This window comes from Carcharodon carcharias, chromosome 2 (genome assembly GCF_017639515.1).
Source record: "Carcharodon carcharias isolate sCarCar2 chromosome 2, sCarCar2.pri, whole genome shotgun sequence".
Taxonomy (NCBI): domain Eukaryota; kingdom Metazoa; phylum Chordata; class Chondrichthyes; order Lamniformes; family Lamnidae; genus Carcharodon; species Carcharodon carcharias.
This window is the reverse complement of record NC_054468.1, coordinates 197,870,627-197,884,944: the sequence shown is the minus strand read 5'-3', so window position 1 is coordinate 197,884,944 and position 14,318 is coordinate 197,870,627. Positions and strand designations below refer to the sequence as shown.

General features: G+C 40.8%; 1 protein-coding gene across 6 annotated transcripts in view; it reads right to left on the bottom strand.

Moving 5' to 3' along the window:
• Nucleotides 1-14,318, bottom strand: part of mta3 (metastasis associated 1 family, member 3) — a 269,132-nt gene that overhangs the window by 76,958 nt on the left and 177,856 nt on the right. For 5 of the 6 annotated variants that reach the window (XM_041175785.1, XM_041175791.1, XM_041175799.1 and 2 more), the window contains 3 exons: nt 13,696-13,823; nt 10,788-10,939; nt 8,190-8,412 (listed from right to left, as the gene is read on the bottom strand). In XM_041175785.1, coding sequence (XP_041031719.1) covers nt 8,190-8,412; nt 10,788-10,939; nt 13,696-13,823 — 503 coding nt within the window. Of the gene's footprint in view, nt 1-6,599; nt 7,269-8,189; nt 8,413-10,787; nt 10,940-13,695; nt 13,824-14,318 lie in introns of those variants that run through there. The other variant, XM_041175819.1, reaches the window with a different exon arrangement.

Here is a 14,318-nt window from a genome sequence, read left to right as displayed (position 1 = left end):
AGTTGAAGGAGAAATTGTTCAGCGTGAGAACAAGTTCAGCCAGACGGAGGAGAGTAGTGGTGGATGGGGATTGTTCGGGCCTCTGTTCGAGGAAGAAGCTAAGGGCCCTCAGACCATCCTGGTGGGGGATGGAGGTGTAGAGGGATTGGACGTCCATGGTGAAGAGGAAGCGGTAGGGACCAGGGAACTGGAAATTGTTGATGTGACGTAAGGTGTCAGAGGAATCACGGATGTAGGTGGGAAGGGACTGGACAAGGGGAGAGAGAAGGGAGTCAAGATAACGAGAAATGAGTTCTGTGGGGCAGGAGCAAGCTGAGACGATTGGTCTACTGGGGCAGTTCTGTTTGTGGATTTTGGGTAGGAGATAGAAGCGGGCCGTCCGAGGTTGGGCGACTATCAGGTTGGAAGCTGTGGGAGGGAGATCCCCAGAGGAGATGAGGTCAGTGACAGTCCTGGAAACAGTGGCTTGATGTTCAGTGGTGGGGTCATGGTCCAGGGAGAGGTAGGAGGAAGTGTCTGCGAGTTGACGCTCAGCCTCCGCGAGGTAGAGGTCAGTGCGCCAGACAACAACAGCACCACCCTTGTCAGCGGGTTTGATGACAATGTCAGGGTTGGACCTGAGAGAATGGAGTGCAGTAAGTTCAGAGAGAGACAGGTTAGAATGGGTGAGAGGAGCAGAGAAATTGAGACGACTAATGTCGCGCCGACAGTTCTCAATGAAAAGATCGAGAGAAGGTAAGAATCCAGAGGGAGGGGTCCAGGTGGAGGGAGAATATTGGAGATGGGTAAAAGGATCCGTTGAACTGGGAAAGGACTCCTGCCCAAAGAAGTGAGCCCGGAGACGAAGACGGCGGAAGAAGAGTTCAGTATCATGCCGAGCCCGAAATTCATTGAGGTGAGGGCGTAAGGGTATGAAACTAAGTCCTTTGCTGAGCACTGAACGTTCAGCATTGGAGAGGGGATCTGCATAATAATCTGCATATATCTGTTGAGACTCTATGATCTATCCAAAGTGTTACAAAGTCCCTCTGTAACTCAAAAACCTCTGGACAGTTACTACGATGGTGTTATTTTAAGCTTGTGTTCCATTTTAATATTAAACAACTGTGAGACCCAGCAACAGCATAAGTAGCAGTCAACTTTCTGGAATTGCAACGTTCTACTCAGGATACCAGCACTACTTCCCTAAGCACAGTCAATTCATCCAATCAATGTGAACACTCTACTACCTGCATGTAGGCACTTGTTGCCACTAACTGTAGAACTAGAGTGGGTAAGAACTTAAAATATAACTTCTGCCATTAAAAGACTACAAGTGAACAAAATGCGCAAGGGAAGAAAAATAGGATATTCACACTAATGAAAGACAATAGTTCAATTTTGCCTCTCCAACCAATGCTTTTCTTAGAACTTCCTGAACATCAGAACATAAGAAATAGGCCCCATTTGGCCCCTTGAGCCTGCTCCGCCATTCAATACGATCATGGCTGATCTACCTCACTATTTACCCCACTTACCCATCTCACCCACTTAACTCCACTTCCTGCTTACCCCGTAACCTTCAACTCTCTTGTAGATTCTGTCTAACTCAGTCTTAAATGTATTCAATTACCCAGCCTTTGCTGCTCTCTGGGGTAGAGCATTGTAAAGATTAACAACCCTCAGAGAAGAAATTCCTCTTTAACTCTATCTTAAATGGGAGGCCCCTTATTTTGAAATTGAAGTTTTGAAATGCAATTTTGAATTCAAACTACAACAATATTTTTTGAATTAACTAATTATTACTTAAATTCACCAATTTCTTCTCTTCAGTATAACTTGCTCCAAAATCTCTTCCCTTCAGTGCCACATGCTCTGAGCTGTGATATTATCATGAAATGCTAAAATACTTCACATCACACATGTTGAAAATTGGTAGCTATGCAGGTTTTGTGGAAGGCCAAGAACAATTTTTAGACAGCAATGATCACAATTCTAAAAATAAAAAGCTCAACAGTTGTGCATAACTTATGTACATTTATACCCAATCAGAGGACTTAGCCTCCTAAACAAAAGAAATGCAATCTTTAAATAAAAACAGTTTATGGATCATTAGCTACTTAACCAATCCTAAGTCATTTAGCACATAGCCTTTGCAGTATAAGATTTTAAAAAAATCTTAATTACGAATAGTCCTCAGGTTATACTGCTCACAACACATTCATTCTGATCAATTCCTCACACATCCTTACTCACATCCAAACAAAAAATCGAAGCGGTTATATTTACTTTAAATCAGTCATGTATCACAGTAATGTAACTTATATGAGAATGTAGATTGGATATTACTCATCAAGAAAACCATCCCCGAATTATATGCAGGAAGGAATAGAGTGAAAACAAATCACTATTATTTCAAGAACAACTTTGAATTATTTGGGAATGAGCACTGGAAATATAGGTTAAATGCTAGATTAGATTTGAAGATGCTACTGCTACAAGCAGCAAACATTCATCTTACTTCCACAGTGAAAATTCTAACTACATTGTTCACTTAGGAACAAAATGTCTCCTTAAGCAACCCACTCTTGGGTTTTGCACTTACAATCATGATACCAAGTGTCTTTCTAAGTTGCTATCATGCCTTCTTCAACATATATTGAATCCTTGGAATTTTATTTATCTGAAGGCCTTTTTAAATTCCAACGTTTCATTTTGTGATGACCATGAGTAAAGGAAAATAAGAACAGACATCCATCCCATTCTAACATTCTAAAGTATACTGTTCTATACCAGGTCTTCTAACATATGTGGAAAATCCCAGCACACTTGCAAAATAACAACCAGGCAACAAAATATCCCTCAGCCTTCTTGGAATTTTTATGTTTCCTGAAAGAACATGGCCCATTTTAACGCAGAAACAGAATAATGCTGACGTTGAAAATCAGAAATAAAAACAGAAAATGCTGAAACATTCAGGTCTGGCAGTATCTGTAGAGAAACAGGCCTTTCGTTTCAGGTGTGTGGTCATTCATCAGAACTAAGAAAAGTTAGAAATGTAAAAGGTCTTTTGCATGTGAAAGGTGGAGTGGGAAAATGAACATAATGGAAGATCTGTGTTAGGGTGGAAGGCAGGAGAGGCTAAATACAAAAATGCTGCATGGTACAAAGCCAAGGGAGTGGTAATGGGACAATTAAAGAAAAATGTACCTAGAGAAGGTATGAATGGCAGGATAGCTGCCATCCAAATACAAAGCAGCACTGACACACTGGGCAGAATCTTGAAGTGTCGGGGTATCGCCTGCCAGCTGGACAACCAGCGAGTGACCCACGTCACCTCTTTTCAGAAAGGCCTGCCGATCCACAAGCTAATCAGTCCGCGGCTGGCCTTCCCCTGGAATGAAGACCCCAGGGGTGGAAGTCTCACTTCCAAGAGACACTGGGGAGGCCGAGACTGGGAGAACGGGCATCAGAGCCCTAGGATCGCAGAGTGGCCCATAGCACAGGTAAATAATTTGGGAGGGTTGGGTTCGCTGGAAGGAGGGTGCGGAGGGAAGGTCGGCAGCAGGGCAGGAGTCATATCAAGTCCCTCGATCAGGTACTGAGTGCGTTTGATCAAGGGGCACCCCCACTCTCCGGAGTTTACAAGCTGGCCGCTTACCTGTCATTCCCGCTGCATGTTGACAGGCCCACCTGCCACTGGGTTAATGCCATGTTCATTAATCCGTCACTTAAGGGCCTCAATAGGTGACGAGGTGAGTAGGTCAACCATGGGTCTTCCTGCCAAGTACTTAATTCTGGCAGAAGCAGGAATGCGGCAGGGTTCTGCCACCATCCTGCCTAATTACATTCCCGCCTCCAAGGTTGTCACCAGCAACAGCACAAGATGTTGCCTGTTATTTCAAAGCCATCCTCGCTCAGATTCCTTGAACCTGGAACAAAGCCTTCTGCTGGCTTGTCAAGTGACCAAGTGCCACAAGATGCAGCGGGCCTTCTCAAAAAGAGGCAATGCGGGGGTGGGGGGGGTGTCTAGCTAGCTCTCCAGCTGGTGTGCATCACCTCCACAAGATCGCACCCATAGTTTCAACCTGCCCCACCGAACGGTTTTCTTTCCATCTCAATTCTATCTTTTCTCCTATTGTCCAGTCTCTTCCCATCTACATCCATGACTCTTTGATACCTTTTGTCACATGCAACAGTTTACAGTTTTCTGGACCTAACTATCTCCTTTTCATTATGGACAGCCAATCCCTTTCATTTCATTTCATTCTTTGCCTCATTCAAATTTACCTTCGTTTCAGGAGTGAAGAATTGCAAGCTTCAACAATACATGGGTACCAACATCCCTCTGGATCCTTCTTCCCTTTTCCATGACCTCTCCCTTTCTTTGAATCTCATCCCTTGCTGTGTGTTCAATATAGGTTCCCCTCTCTGAACCTGAACGATCTGTCCTCAGCAAAGGCCTCAACTTCATCTCCTTAGGCCCCCACTGCAATGAATGTCAAGTGCAGCATAATACTGTGCTCTTCTTTTGTCATGTTCATGTCCATTTGTTTGGCCAGCGGCCTCCCCCAACACTGGCTCAGCAGACCCTTCTACCTGTCATCAATATTCTCCTTCCAATTGGAACCCACCATCTGGGCTTTTACCCTCTCTCAATCTGTTCATTAAGAACTACTGACCTGACATCAGTCTTCCCAATTACTCTGCTCCCCTGAGACTTTAATTTATCTCCCTCTGAACTTGCAGCACTTCGTTCTCTTGGGTCCAACCTTAACATCATCGTCAAACCTGCTGACAAGGGTGGTAGCTTTGTTATTTGGCATACTGAACTCTACCTAGTGGAGGCTGAAAGTCAACTCTGTACTTCCTGCTACCTCCCTCTCCACCACAATCATACCTCCAAACATCAAGCCACAGAACTGTCCTGGAGGTGGAATCTCATAACCTCCCCCATGGCAAGATGATTAAATGTCCCCCCCCACCACCAAACTTGCCATGGGGGAGGGCACAAGATTCCACCCCATGGAACTCGCAGGGTAGTCTTATTTGTGGATTTTCAGAAAGCGGGCTATATGGCGTTGGGGGACTGAAGTAGAAGGTTGTGGAGGGAAGATCTCTAGATGAGATGACGTCAGTGATAGGCCTGGAAACAGTTGCACAAGTCTGTGGCAGGAAGGCTGGAGAGGGCCTTCCCACTCCGCCATTAATTGAGGCCTGTAAGTGAGCAATTAATGCCCACTTAAGGTCCTCATCCCCTTGCCACTGTTATTACATAGCAGCAGGTGGGGTGGGGGGGGGGCTTGCCATGCAAGATACATGGCTACCTCCACTCCCCTGTAACTCCCACACTGCCATCACGCACCTGTGCCCGCACCCCTCCTTGATCCGAGGTCTGGGGTGGTGTAATGCCAGCATCAGCCACCAACTTCCCAGTGGCGCTGCCAAATACAGAAGAGCTGCTGGGGTCTGATTGGCCCACAGTTCTCAGTGGTCAGGACATCCTCGCCCAGATTCCTTGAACCTGGAACAAAGCCTTCTGCTGGCCTGTCAAGTGACCGAGTGCCACAAGATGCAGCGGGCCTTCTCAAAAAGAGGCAATGGGGGGGGGGAGGAGGGAGGGGGGGTCTAGCTAGCTTTCCATCTGATATGCATCACCTCCACAAGATCCCGCCCATAGTTTCAACCTGCCCCACTGAACTGTTTTCTTTCCATCTCAGTTCTATCTTTTCTCCTATTGTCCAGTCTCTTCCCATCTACATCCATGACTCTTTGATGCCCTTTGTCACATGCAACAGTTCACAGTTTTCTGGACCTATCTCCTTTTCATTATGGATAGCCAATCCCTTTACACCTTCACTGCCCCCCACCCCCCGAAAGGATCATCTGGGAACACTCTCGTCCTTCCTTGAACAGAGGCCCAAACAGTCCCCATCCACCACCACCCTCTTAGTACCTTTATCTTGCATTCGGATGGCAGCTATCCTGCCACTCACACCTCCTCTAGACACATCTTGTCTCTTTACTTATGCAACCACTCCCTTTGTACTATGAAACCTTTTGTCATTTTAATCTCTCCTACCCGCAACCCTATTATAGACCTTTCCTTTTGTTCTTCTTCCCACCCTTCCCCTTTCCAAAGTTTACTCAAAGTTAATAAAATTCTAACTTTTCTCTGTTCTGATGAAAGGTGACACACCTAAAATGTTAACTCTATTTCTGTCTTGACAGGTGATGCCTGACCTGCTGAGAGTTTCCAGCATTTTCTGTTTTGTTGGCTGATTTTAACTTTTGGGGAGAAACCAGCAAAAGCAGATGGCAATCCTGCTCAGGGGACTTCATTGGAGGCCCAGCAAATTTTAAGCAGAATGCTGTAGCTGCCTCATTCACCTCCAAAACCAGCTCCTTTAAAATAGGGAATTGGCAGGAATGGAGTGAAAAATGGAACTGCTCTCTTACCTGCTCTCCCTGCTTCTCTTCCAGGTATTGAGGTATTAAAATACTCTCTAACGTATCTGACAAAAATGCACGATCATAATAGATTTCTTTAAAATTAAAAGTCAGCTGTTTTCATGTAACATTTTTACTCATCTAATTAAATTGAAAAAGTAGCATGCTGATAAGTCACACCATTATTACCTTTATCAAAAAAACACAGGATAAACTGCTGACATTTTGTACTTTCAAAGATTAATTAAACCATTCATTTACACACATTGGCACAACATTTTCAGTGAAGCTTGAGAGTTCCTCTACAGTTCAACAAATTCAGGAAATTTATGTTGAGCTTTCCCACAATAGGAAAAGCATCCCATAGACATCCGTGTATTATTGAATTAATTGACATTCGGTTGTGATATTACAAAATGTCAGCTTGTTCAAAATAATCACTTGCAAGTCTCACTTCCAGTTCTTTCCACATTTCATAAATTGCTAATCAAGCAATCTCTGCATTGCAAGAGCAGTACACTGTCAATCAGAGGCTTTTACAGAATATGGAACACTTATGAAGATGGCTTGTGATTATGTAAAATTAGAAGCTGCATGCACCATTTTAAAGGAATCACATGATTTACAACAGGCACAAATGATGAGAAATCAAACAAAGTGCAGCTGCAAAAGATGCTAATCATTTCCTACTAAAAGGAGTCATCACATTTATATCATCTGTATATGCCTTGCAACATTAAAGGGACAGGTGTTCAGTTTAGTATGGAAGTTGGAAACATTTTCTAGAAAACTGATGTGGTGGGTTCTTGTATTTTAAAGGTTCCATAATAATTTTCATCCTGAAAAGTAAACTGAATATTAATTGCAAAATACTCAGAATCACCAAATCATATTTGTGTAAAAGACAATCCAAGAGCAATGCTATTATTGTCATGTTTATATTTTTCCTGCTTACAACTGGATAATTGCCAGTCTTTTATTTCATCTCATTCCTTTGATTTTTATCTTGTCTTTAGCTTTGTGAAGTCAAATTGCATCCAGAATGGCTTGATTGCAGCTAAAGCAGCGGACGTGAAGCACAATATACATCAACCTAAAGAAAGAAGGTCTGCAAAATATCCATTTTGCAGCCCAATCAGTTGATAAATGCCCCTTGATCTTAATTCAAAGTTGCTCTCATCAATCAAAACTTTTAAGAAAATGCTACTGCAAGACTACAATACAATACTTTGGAAAATCTAGATCTTTTGTAGATCAACGTATTGCATATAGTTTAATCATTTATATTTTTCTTGTAAGCATATATTTGCTGGGATGCTACCAACATTAGAGATAAGGTATGATTGTATGTATTAGGTCAGATTTTGTCAGTTTATTCATAATCAATTATTCTTAAGGAAACGTAACCCATTTCTTTACATTGCTTCAAAACAAAACTATTTCTGTGTTACAGATTGTGTTTAGCTTAAAGCAATTTTCTTGAATCTAAAAATGAATTTCATTATTAATCCAAATCCTTTTGGTGATTTAAAAATAAATTTTCTGAGATATTACTCTGACTTAAATTTTTGAAGCAGACAGTCTTCCTTGAAGTTGTTCACAGAATAACACATACAACAATAGAAGACTTGAGCAAATTCAAAAAAAAATCCACACAAATAAATAATGTAGTAAGTCATAAGTATCATTTATTGCAAACAATAGGACAGGGAATGGTTGAAAGCATGAAAGTCAAAGCTAGGAATTTAAAAAGTTCTTACATTCTGCCTTAATGGCAGCACAGTTAATTGGAACAAATGGCCTCCTTGCTGCCTGTTTCAGCCGCAGAATATCTCTGCAGACATGTCTGGCAAGTTTTGTAAGATGTGTTGTCTGCAGGAAGAAAGACTGACGGGTCTTCAAAGTAGACTTTGGACTATCAATGTGTATTGGCACACCATGCCCAGGTTGACCATGACGAAAGGCACCTCTTATGTGCGGCTCCTTTTAAAACATGGAGAAAAAGAGTATCTAGTTAGTCAGTAAATGCATTACATATTGCAAAATAAGAAGCTTTACTACAAACAGCATTGCTACATTTGTAAATCAAATTTGTAAAGTCAAATCCTCTAACCTCTGAATGCATATAGGGTGAAAGAAACATAAGCACAACAAACACCATTTGGGAGGTGGCAGAGACATTGAACTTCAGATTCTCTATTGCCAACACAACCTATCCTGCTCTCAGAGCTCTCTTTTTGTTATGGTATTTATTTTAATTTACTCCAGATTCAAGTCTGATTAACCTGACCAGTTTACATTGCAATACACCGTGGACTCAACCTGAAACAAACCTACATTTGTACACATGCAAAATAATGGTTCAGGGATGATTTCATTAGATTGGAAAACAGCGAGTGTAACTCCTTTATTCAAAAAGGGAGGGCGACAGAAAGCAGGAAACTACAGACCAGTTAGCTTAACATGGGTCATAGGAGAAATGTTAGAAGCTATTATTAAAGATTTTATAGCAGGGCACTTGGAAAAATTCAGAGTAATCAGGCAGAATCACATGGTTTTATGGAAGTAAAATCATGTTTAACCAATTTATTGGGGCTCTTTGAAGAAGTGGCATATGCTGTAAATAAAGGGGAACCGATGGATATACAGTATTTAGATTTCCAGAAAGCACTTGATAAGATGCCACATCAAAAGTTACTGTGAAAAATAAAAGCTCATGGTGTAGGGAGTAACACATTGGCACAGATAGAAGATTGGCTAGCTAACACGAAACACAGAAAGTCGGCGTAAATGGGTCTTTTGCTGTTTGGCAAGATGTACTGAGTGGTGTGCCACAGAGATCAGTGCTGGGATCTCAACTTTTTACAATTTATATCAATGACTTGGATGAAGGGACCGAAGGTATGGTTGCTAACTCTGTTGATGACACAAAGATAGGTAGGATAGTATGATGCGAAGGGGACACAAGGAGGCTACAAAGGGATATATCGATAGGTTATGTGAGTGGACAGAGACCTGGCAAACTGGAGTATAATATGGGAAAGTGTGAAATTGTCAATCTTGGCAGAAAAAATAAAAAAGCATATTATCTAAATGGTGAGAGAATGCAGAGCTCCAAGTTGCAGAGAAATCTAGGAGTCCTAGCGCATGAATCGCAAAAGGTGAGTATGCAGGTACAGCAAGTAATTAAGAGAAAGCTAATAGAATGTTATCATTTATTGCAAGGAAAATTGAACAAAAAAGTAGGAAAGTTATGCTTCAGTTATACAGGGCATCGGTGAGACCACATTTGAAGTACTGTGTACAGTGTTGGTCTCCTTATTTAAGGAAAGTTGTAAATGCATCAGAAACAGATCAGAGAAGGTTTAGTTTACTTGGATTGGATGGGTTGTCTTTGAGGAAAGGTTGAACAGGCTAGGCTTGTATCCACTGGAGTTTAGAGGAGTAAGATTCGACTTGATTGAAACATATAAGGGGTCTTGACAGGGTGATGTGGAGAGGATGTTTTCTCTTGTGGCAGAATATAGTACTAGGGGTTACTGTTTAAAAATAAGGGGTTGCCCATTTAGGACAGAGATGAGAATTTTTTCTGGAAGCAGAGTCTTTGAATATTTTTAAGGCAGAGGTAGATTATTGATAATCAAGAAGGTGTAAGGTTATCGGGACAGGCGGGAATGTGGGGTTGAGGTTACAATCAGATCAGTCATAATCTCATCAGATAGTGGTGCAGGCTTGAAGGGCCGAGTGGCCTACTCCTGATTCTTATGTTCATATGGATGGTAATGGCATATTTTTAAGAATGATAAAACTTCACAGTGCTATCTGTAACATTCCAATCCACTTGAGATGTATACAACTACCTGAGTAGACACTACATATTGAAGTTTGATGTTAACTTTACTTTGTCATACTTTGTGGGCTTTGCAGTAATATTTTAAAAAATAAGACAAGATTATGCTTAATGGGTTCTCGCACCATCTTGAAAGTTACATAAAAAGAATGCTAGTGATAGAAGATATAACATCCTTTCTCTATTAAGAAGGAAACAATAAAAAAGAACATTATCCATTGATCTCAAGGCTAAAATGGTTTTACATAACCAAATTGGAGAGTCCAAACAGCATTAATTTGAAATCTTATTAAGGTCACATATATATTAGGAGCGATAGGAGGTAATGGAGATAACAGAATAGAAATACAATATTTCCCACTGCCATAAGTCAATGACAGACATTACTTATGGTAGCATGAAAACAAAAATAAGCTGCTTCATCAATCATATTTGAACTCTGAAGTCTCAGTAGCTAGAAATAAGTAGACACAAATTGGAAAATTCAAATCTTTCAGCTTGTTGTTACCGAAATATCGTGTGTGGGTGACAGTTTTTCTGCCTCTGTTCGAGTAGGCATCTTCAAGCCACCATACTTCTTCCAGTAGGTCCAGCATGAAGCACAAAGTCTACATTGCATATTTGGAGGTCCCCACGAATACCACTGTTGAGATTGTGTGACTGAAAGTGAATAGAAAGTAAATCTCATTCAAATTATGAAAAGTTTTGAATATTTTAGCCTAGAAAAATATTTACTGCCTATAAAAAGTGGAATGTTATAAGAAATTACAATAACCAATACAGATCTCCAATAAAATCTAAATTAGCTGTTATTTCTCTAATTTTTCAACTATTCCAATGCTTATGTGGTTTGAGTTTTGTTGAAAAAATACATTTTGTCAAAGCTTTTTGTCTTGCACTCATCAGGACAATTGCAAGAATGCCAATGTCAGGGGAAGCAACAGCTTTTTACTGTTTGAGAAGAGTGTGCTGATTGGTTGGCAAGTGTGCTGATTGGCAGAGGTGTTGCCATGGAAAATGCACCAGTTAATGGTGACTGACAGGTAACTGCCAAGCATTGTTTGAAATTTAGATCAGGCAGCTTGACTCTGATTGGTCAAGGCATTGCCCTGAGAAAGGAACCAGCAATGGCTATCACTTATTTTGTTTAGTTGAAACAGGCGCAATGTTTGTACAAAACAAAAATAAAAATACCTGGAAAAACTCAGCAGGTCCGACAGCATCTGCGGAGAGGAACACAGTTAACGTATCGAGTCTGAAGAGTCATACGGACTCGAAACATTAACTGTGTTCTTCTCTGCAGATGCTGTCAGACCTGCTGAGTTTTTCTAGGCATTTTTATTTTTGTTTTGGAGTTCCAGCATCCGCAGTTTTTTGCTTTTATCGCAATGTTCATACATGTTCTTTCTGTCTGCAAAGAACAGTACCCTGTGTATTACATAGGTAGGTTCCAGTACATGCAAATACGCCACACTTGCAAGCCTAACTGACAATCTTAAATTGATAAAAACAAAAAACTGCGGATGCTGGAAATCCAAAACAAAAATAGAATTACCTGGAAAAACTCAGCAGGTCTGGCAGCATCAGCGGAGAAGAAAACAGTTGACGATTCGAGTCCTCATGACCCTTCAACCGAACTTGAGTTCAAGTCCAAGAAAGAGTTGAAATATAACCAGCTTATATTTCAATTCTTTCTTGGACCCGAACTCAAGTTCTGTCGAAGGGTCATGAGGACTCGAAACGTCAACTCTTTTCTTCTCCGCCGATGCTGCCAGACCTGCTGAGTTTTTCCAGGTAATTCTGTTTTTGTTTTGCATTTCCAGCATCCGCAGTTTTTTTGTTTTTATCCCAGGGAAGCCAGTCTGTAATGGAATTCGTAGGCTTGTTGTCTTTGATGTAGTGATGCAATTAGATTTGGCCATCTTGCTGCAGGTTTTAAATCACTTTAGTCAGTCTTAAAGAAAATCTGTTTTTTTAAAAGTTCAATATTTGACATAAATACATCTTCATAACACTATAGAATTGTCATTTGAAGCTAGTGGTTGCAGAGTCAAGCAGAATCATAAAAACCAAGAATATTAATTTGAGATTTAAATTTTCCATTTACTCTTCTGAAATTAAGAAATTCAGACAAGGACAAAATTTTTCAGCCCTAACTTGACTTGGGTGCACAGCATCTGCAGGACAGAATTTCTGACCTCTGAGAGAAGTACCCCTAACTTGCAGCCTCAGAATGATTGAAATAGAGGAGACAGGTGCCACAATGATTTCTGCCAAAACATGGTGTTTTGCTGTGGCTAGTTTCTGAGGAATGGGGCAGCAAGGGAATGCAGGCAGCCAGCATGCTAACTACAAAGAGGAAGTTTGGTGCCTGATCTTCAGCATGTGCAAGGCCTCTTTTCTGCTTCTTCTGCTGTAGTTGTGTCAGCATCATAGACTAATAGCCATATTCTGCCAACATTTATATGGGTAGTGCTAGCTAAATCAGGCTTGACCTCTTTGAGCACAAGAAAGTTAAGACATTGTTGTTGCCATCCTTTGTATTCAAAGGACTCAAACTGCAGGAAGTGTTGAAAAGCCAAGTGGTCAAACAAAAGAGAGCTGCAGAAAAAGGATATCTGCAGCAGAAGGGAGAATAAACAAGGTACATTTGCAAGGAGCTGTGTATATGTAATATAGTCAAACAGGACAGAAAGCCACAGGGTTAAAGCAGAGACTGTGAACTGGAAAATTTTATTGCTATGCTTCAGTTTTGCCAGAGCCAAACAGGCTGTTTAACGAGGTTCATTAAAAGAAGTGGATAAAGGAGTACCTGGGGATTGTGTGCCATCTAACCTAACTAAGGAGGTTCTGTAGGAGTGTGTTGTTTGGGTGTCTTCGGGAATCTCAAATAGAATATGGCTGCGGCACTGTCGGTGAGTGCGACTCAAGGGCCAGATCAATTCATTGGTAAAGTGAGAGATCCTACATACCAGAGACAACGTTACAGACCTCTAGTATTGCGGGCGCTTGTGGTCGTGTAAGTCTTATCTTTGTTGTATCAACTATTTAAAGTGAAATTTAGCTTTTCATTTGAAGTATCTTTCGCCTGTTAACTCATGCTTCATTTGCGTTGGTTCTGATTTGTGCTAAGTTACAAAAAGTGAAATCTTATTGGTAACTTGTTCATCTGGGGGTCATTTGGTAAATTTGGTTGTTTTGATTTACGGTTCCCCCACCGGGATCTTTCACAATGAAAGTTGAATAGGAAAAATGGACCTGAGGGAAGGCACATTTTATTGAGTACCTAAATTAAAGTTTTCAATTAATCCCTGAGCAGGCAAAAAATATTTGTGAATTTACAAAGATTATGTCTGGCTAACGTATCCTCTTTCTTCAATCTTATTCTTAAATAGTTTAGTTTTGACTGTACTCACTGTAACAACTTTCACAGGGCCGGCCTATGCCAGAGTTCTGGGTTTGAAAAACCACTCCTCCAACTGGACCATTCACCACAGCAGGCTTTCCATTAATGCTTGATATCTGATTGGGATTAGGTTTATTGCTATATTAAAAAAAATTGAAATAGAAAAATGTTCATTTAATTGAGGAAAACAGTATGACAAAATCTAGAGCGTTTTAATTTGTAATTTTTAACAAAAGTCAGCAAAATACATGAAATTCCAGCGAAATATCCCCTTTCTACAACAATATCAGAATGTTAAACATTCAACTTCAAGACACTTAATATTTCTACAGCTTTGAGGCTCGAGTCACATTCAAGTCACATTCAACAAATGGAGCAGCCAGACATGTTATAAGAGTAACATGTACTCAGCCCAACTGATAAAACTAACACAGTTGCAAATAGGACAGAAACTTTTGTCATCCTCTGCAGTGACTTACACTCTGCCTGTACCTGAAGAAGTGTTTGAACAGGTGATCCAAGATGTGAAAAAGCTTTCATGTTTTGACCAAGCATTACAGTAGCAATAAAAACATAAAAAGCTGGAAATACTCAGGTCTGGCAGCACCTGTGGAGAGAGACACAGAGTTATTA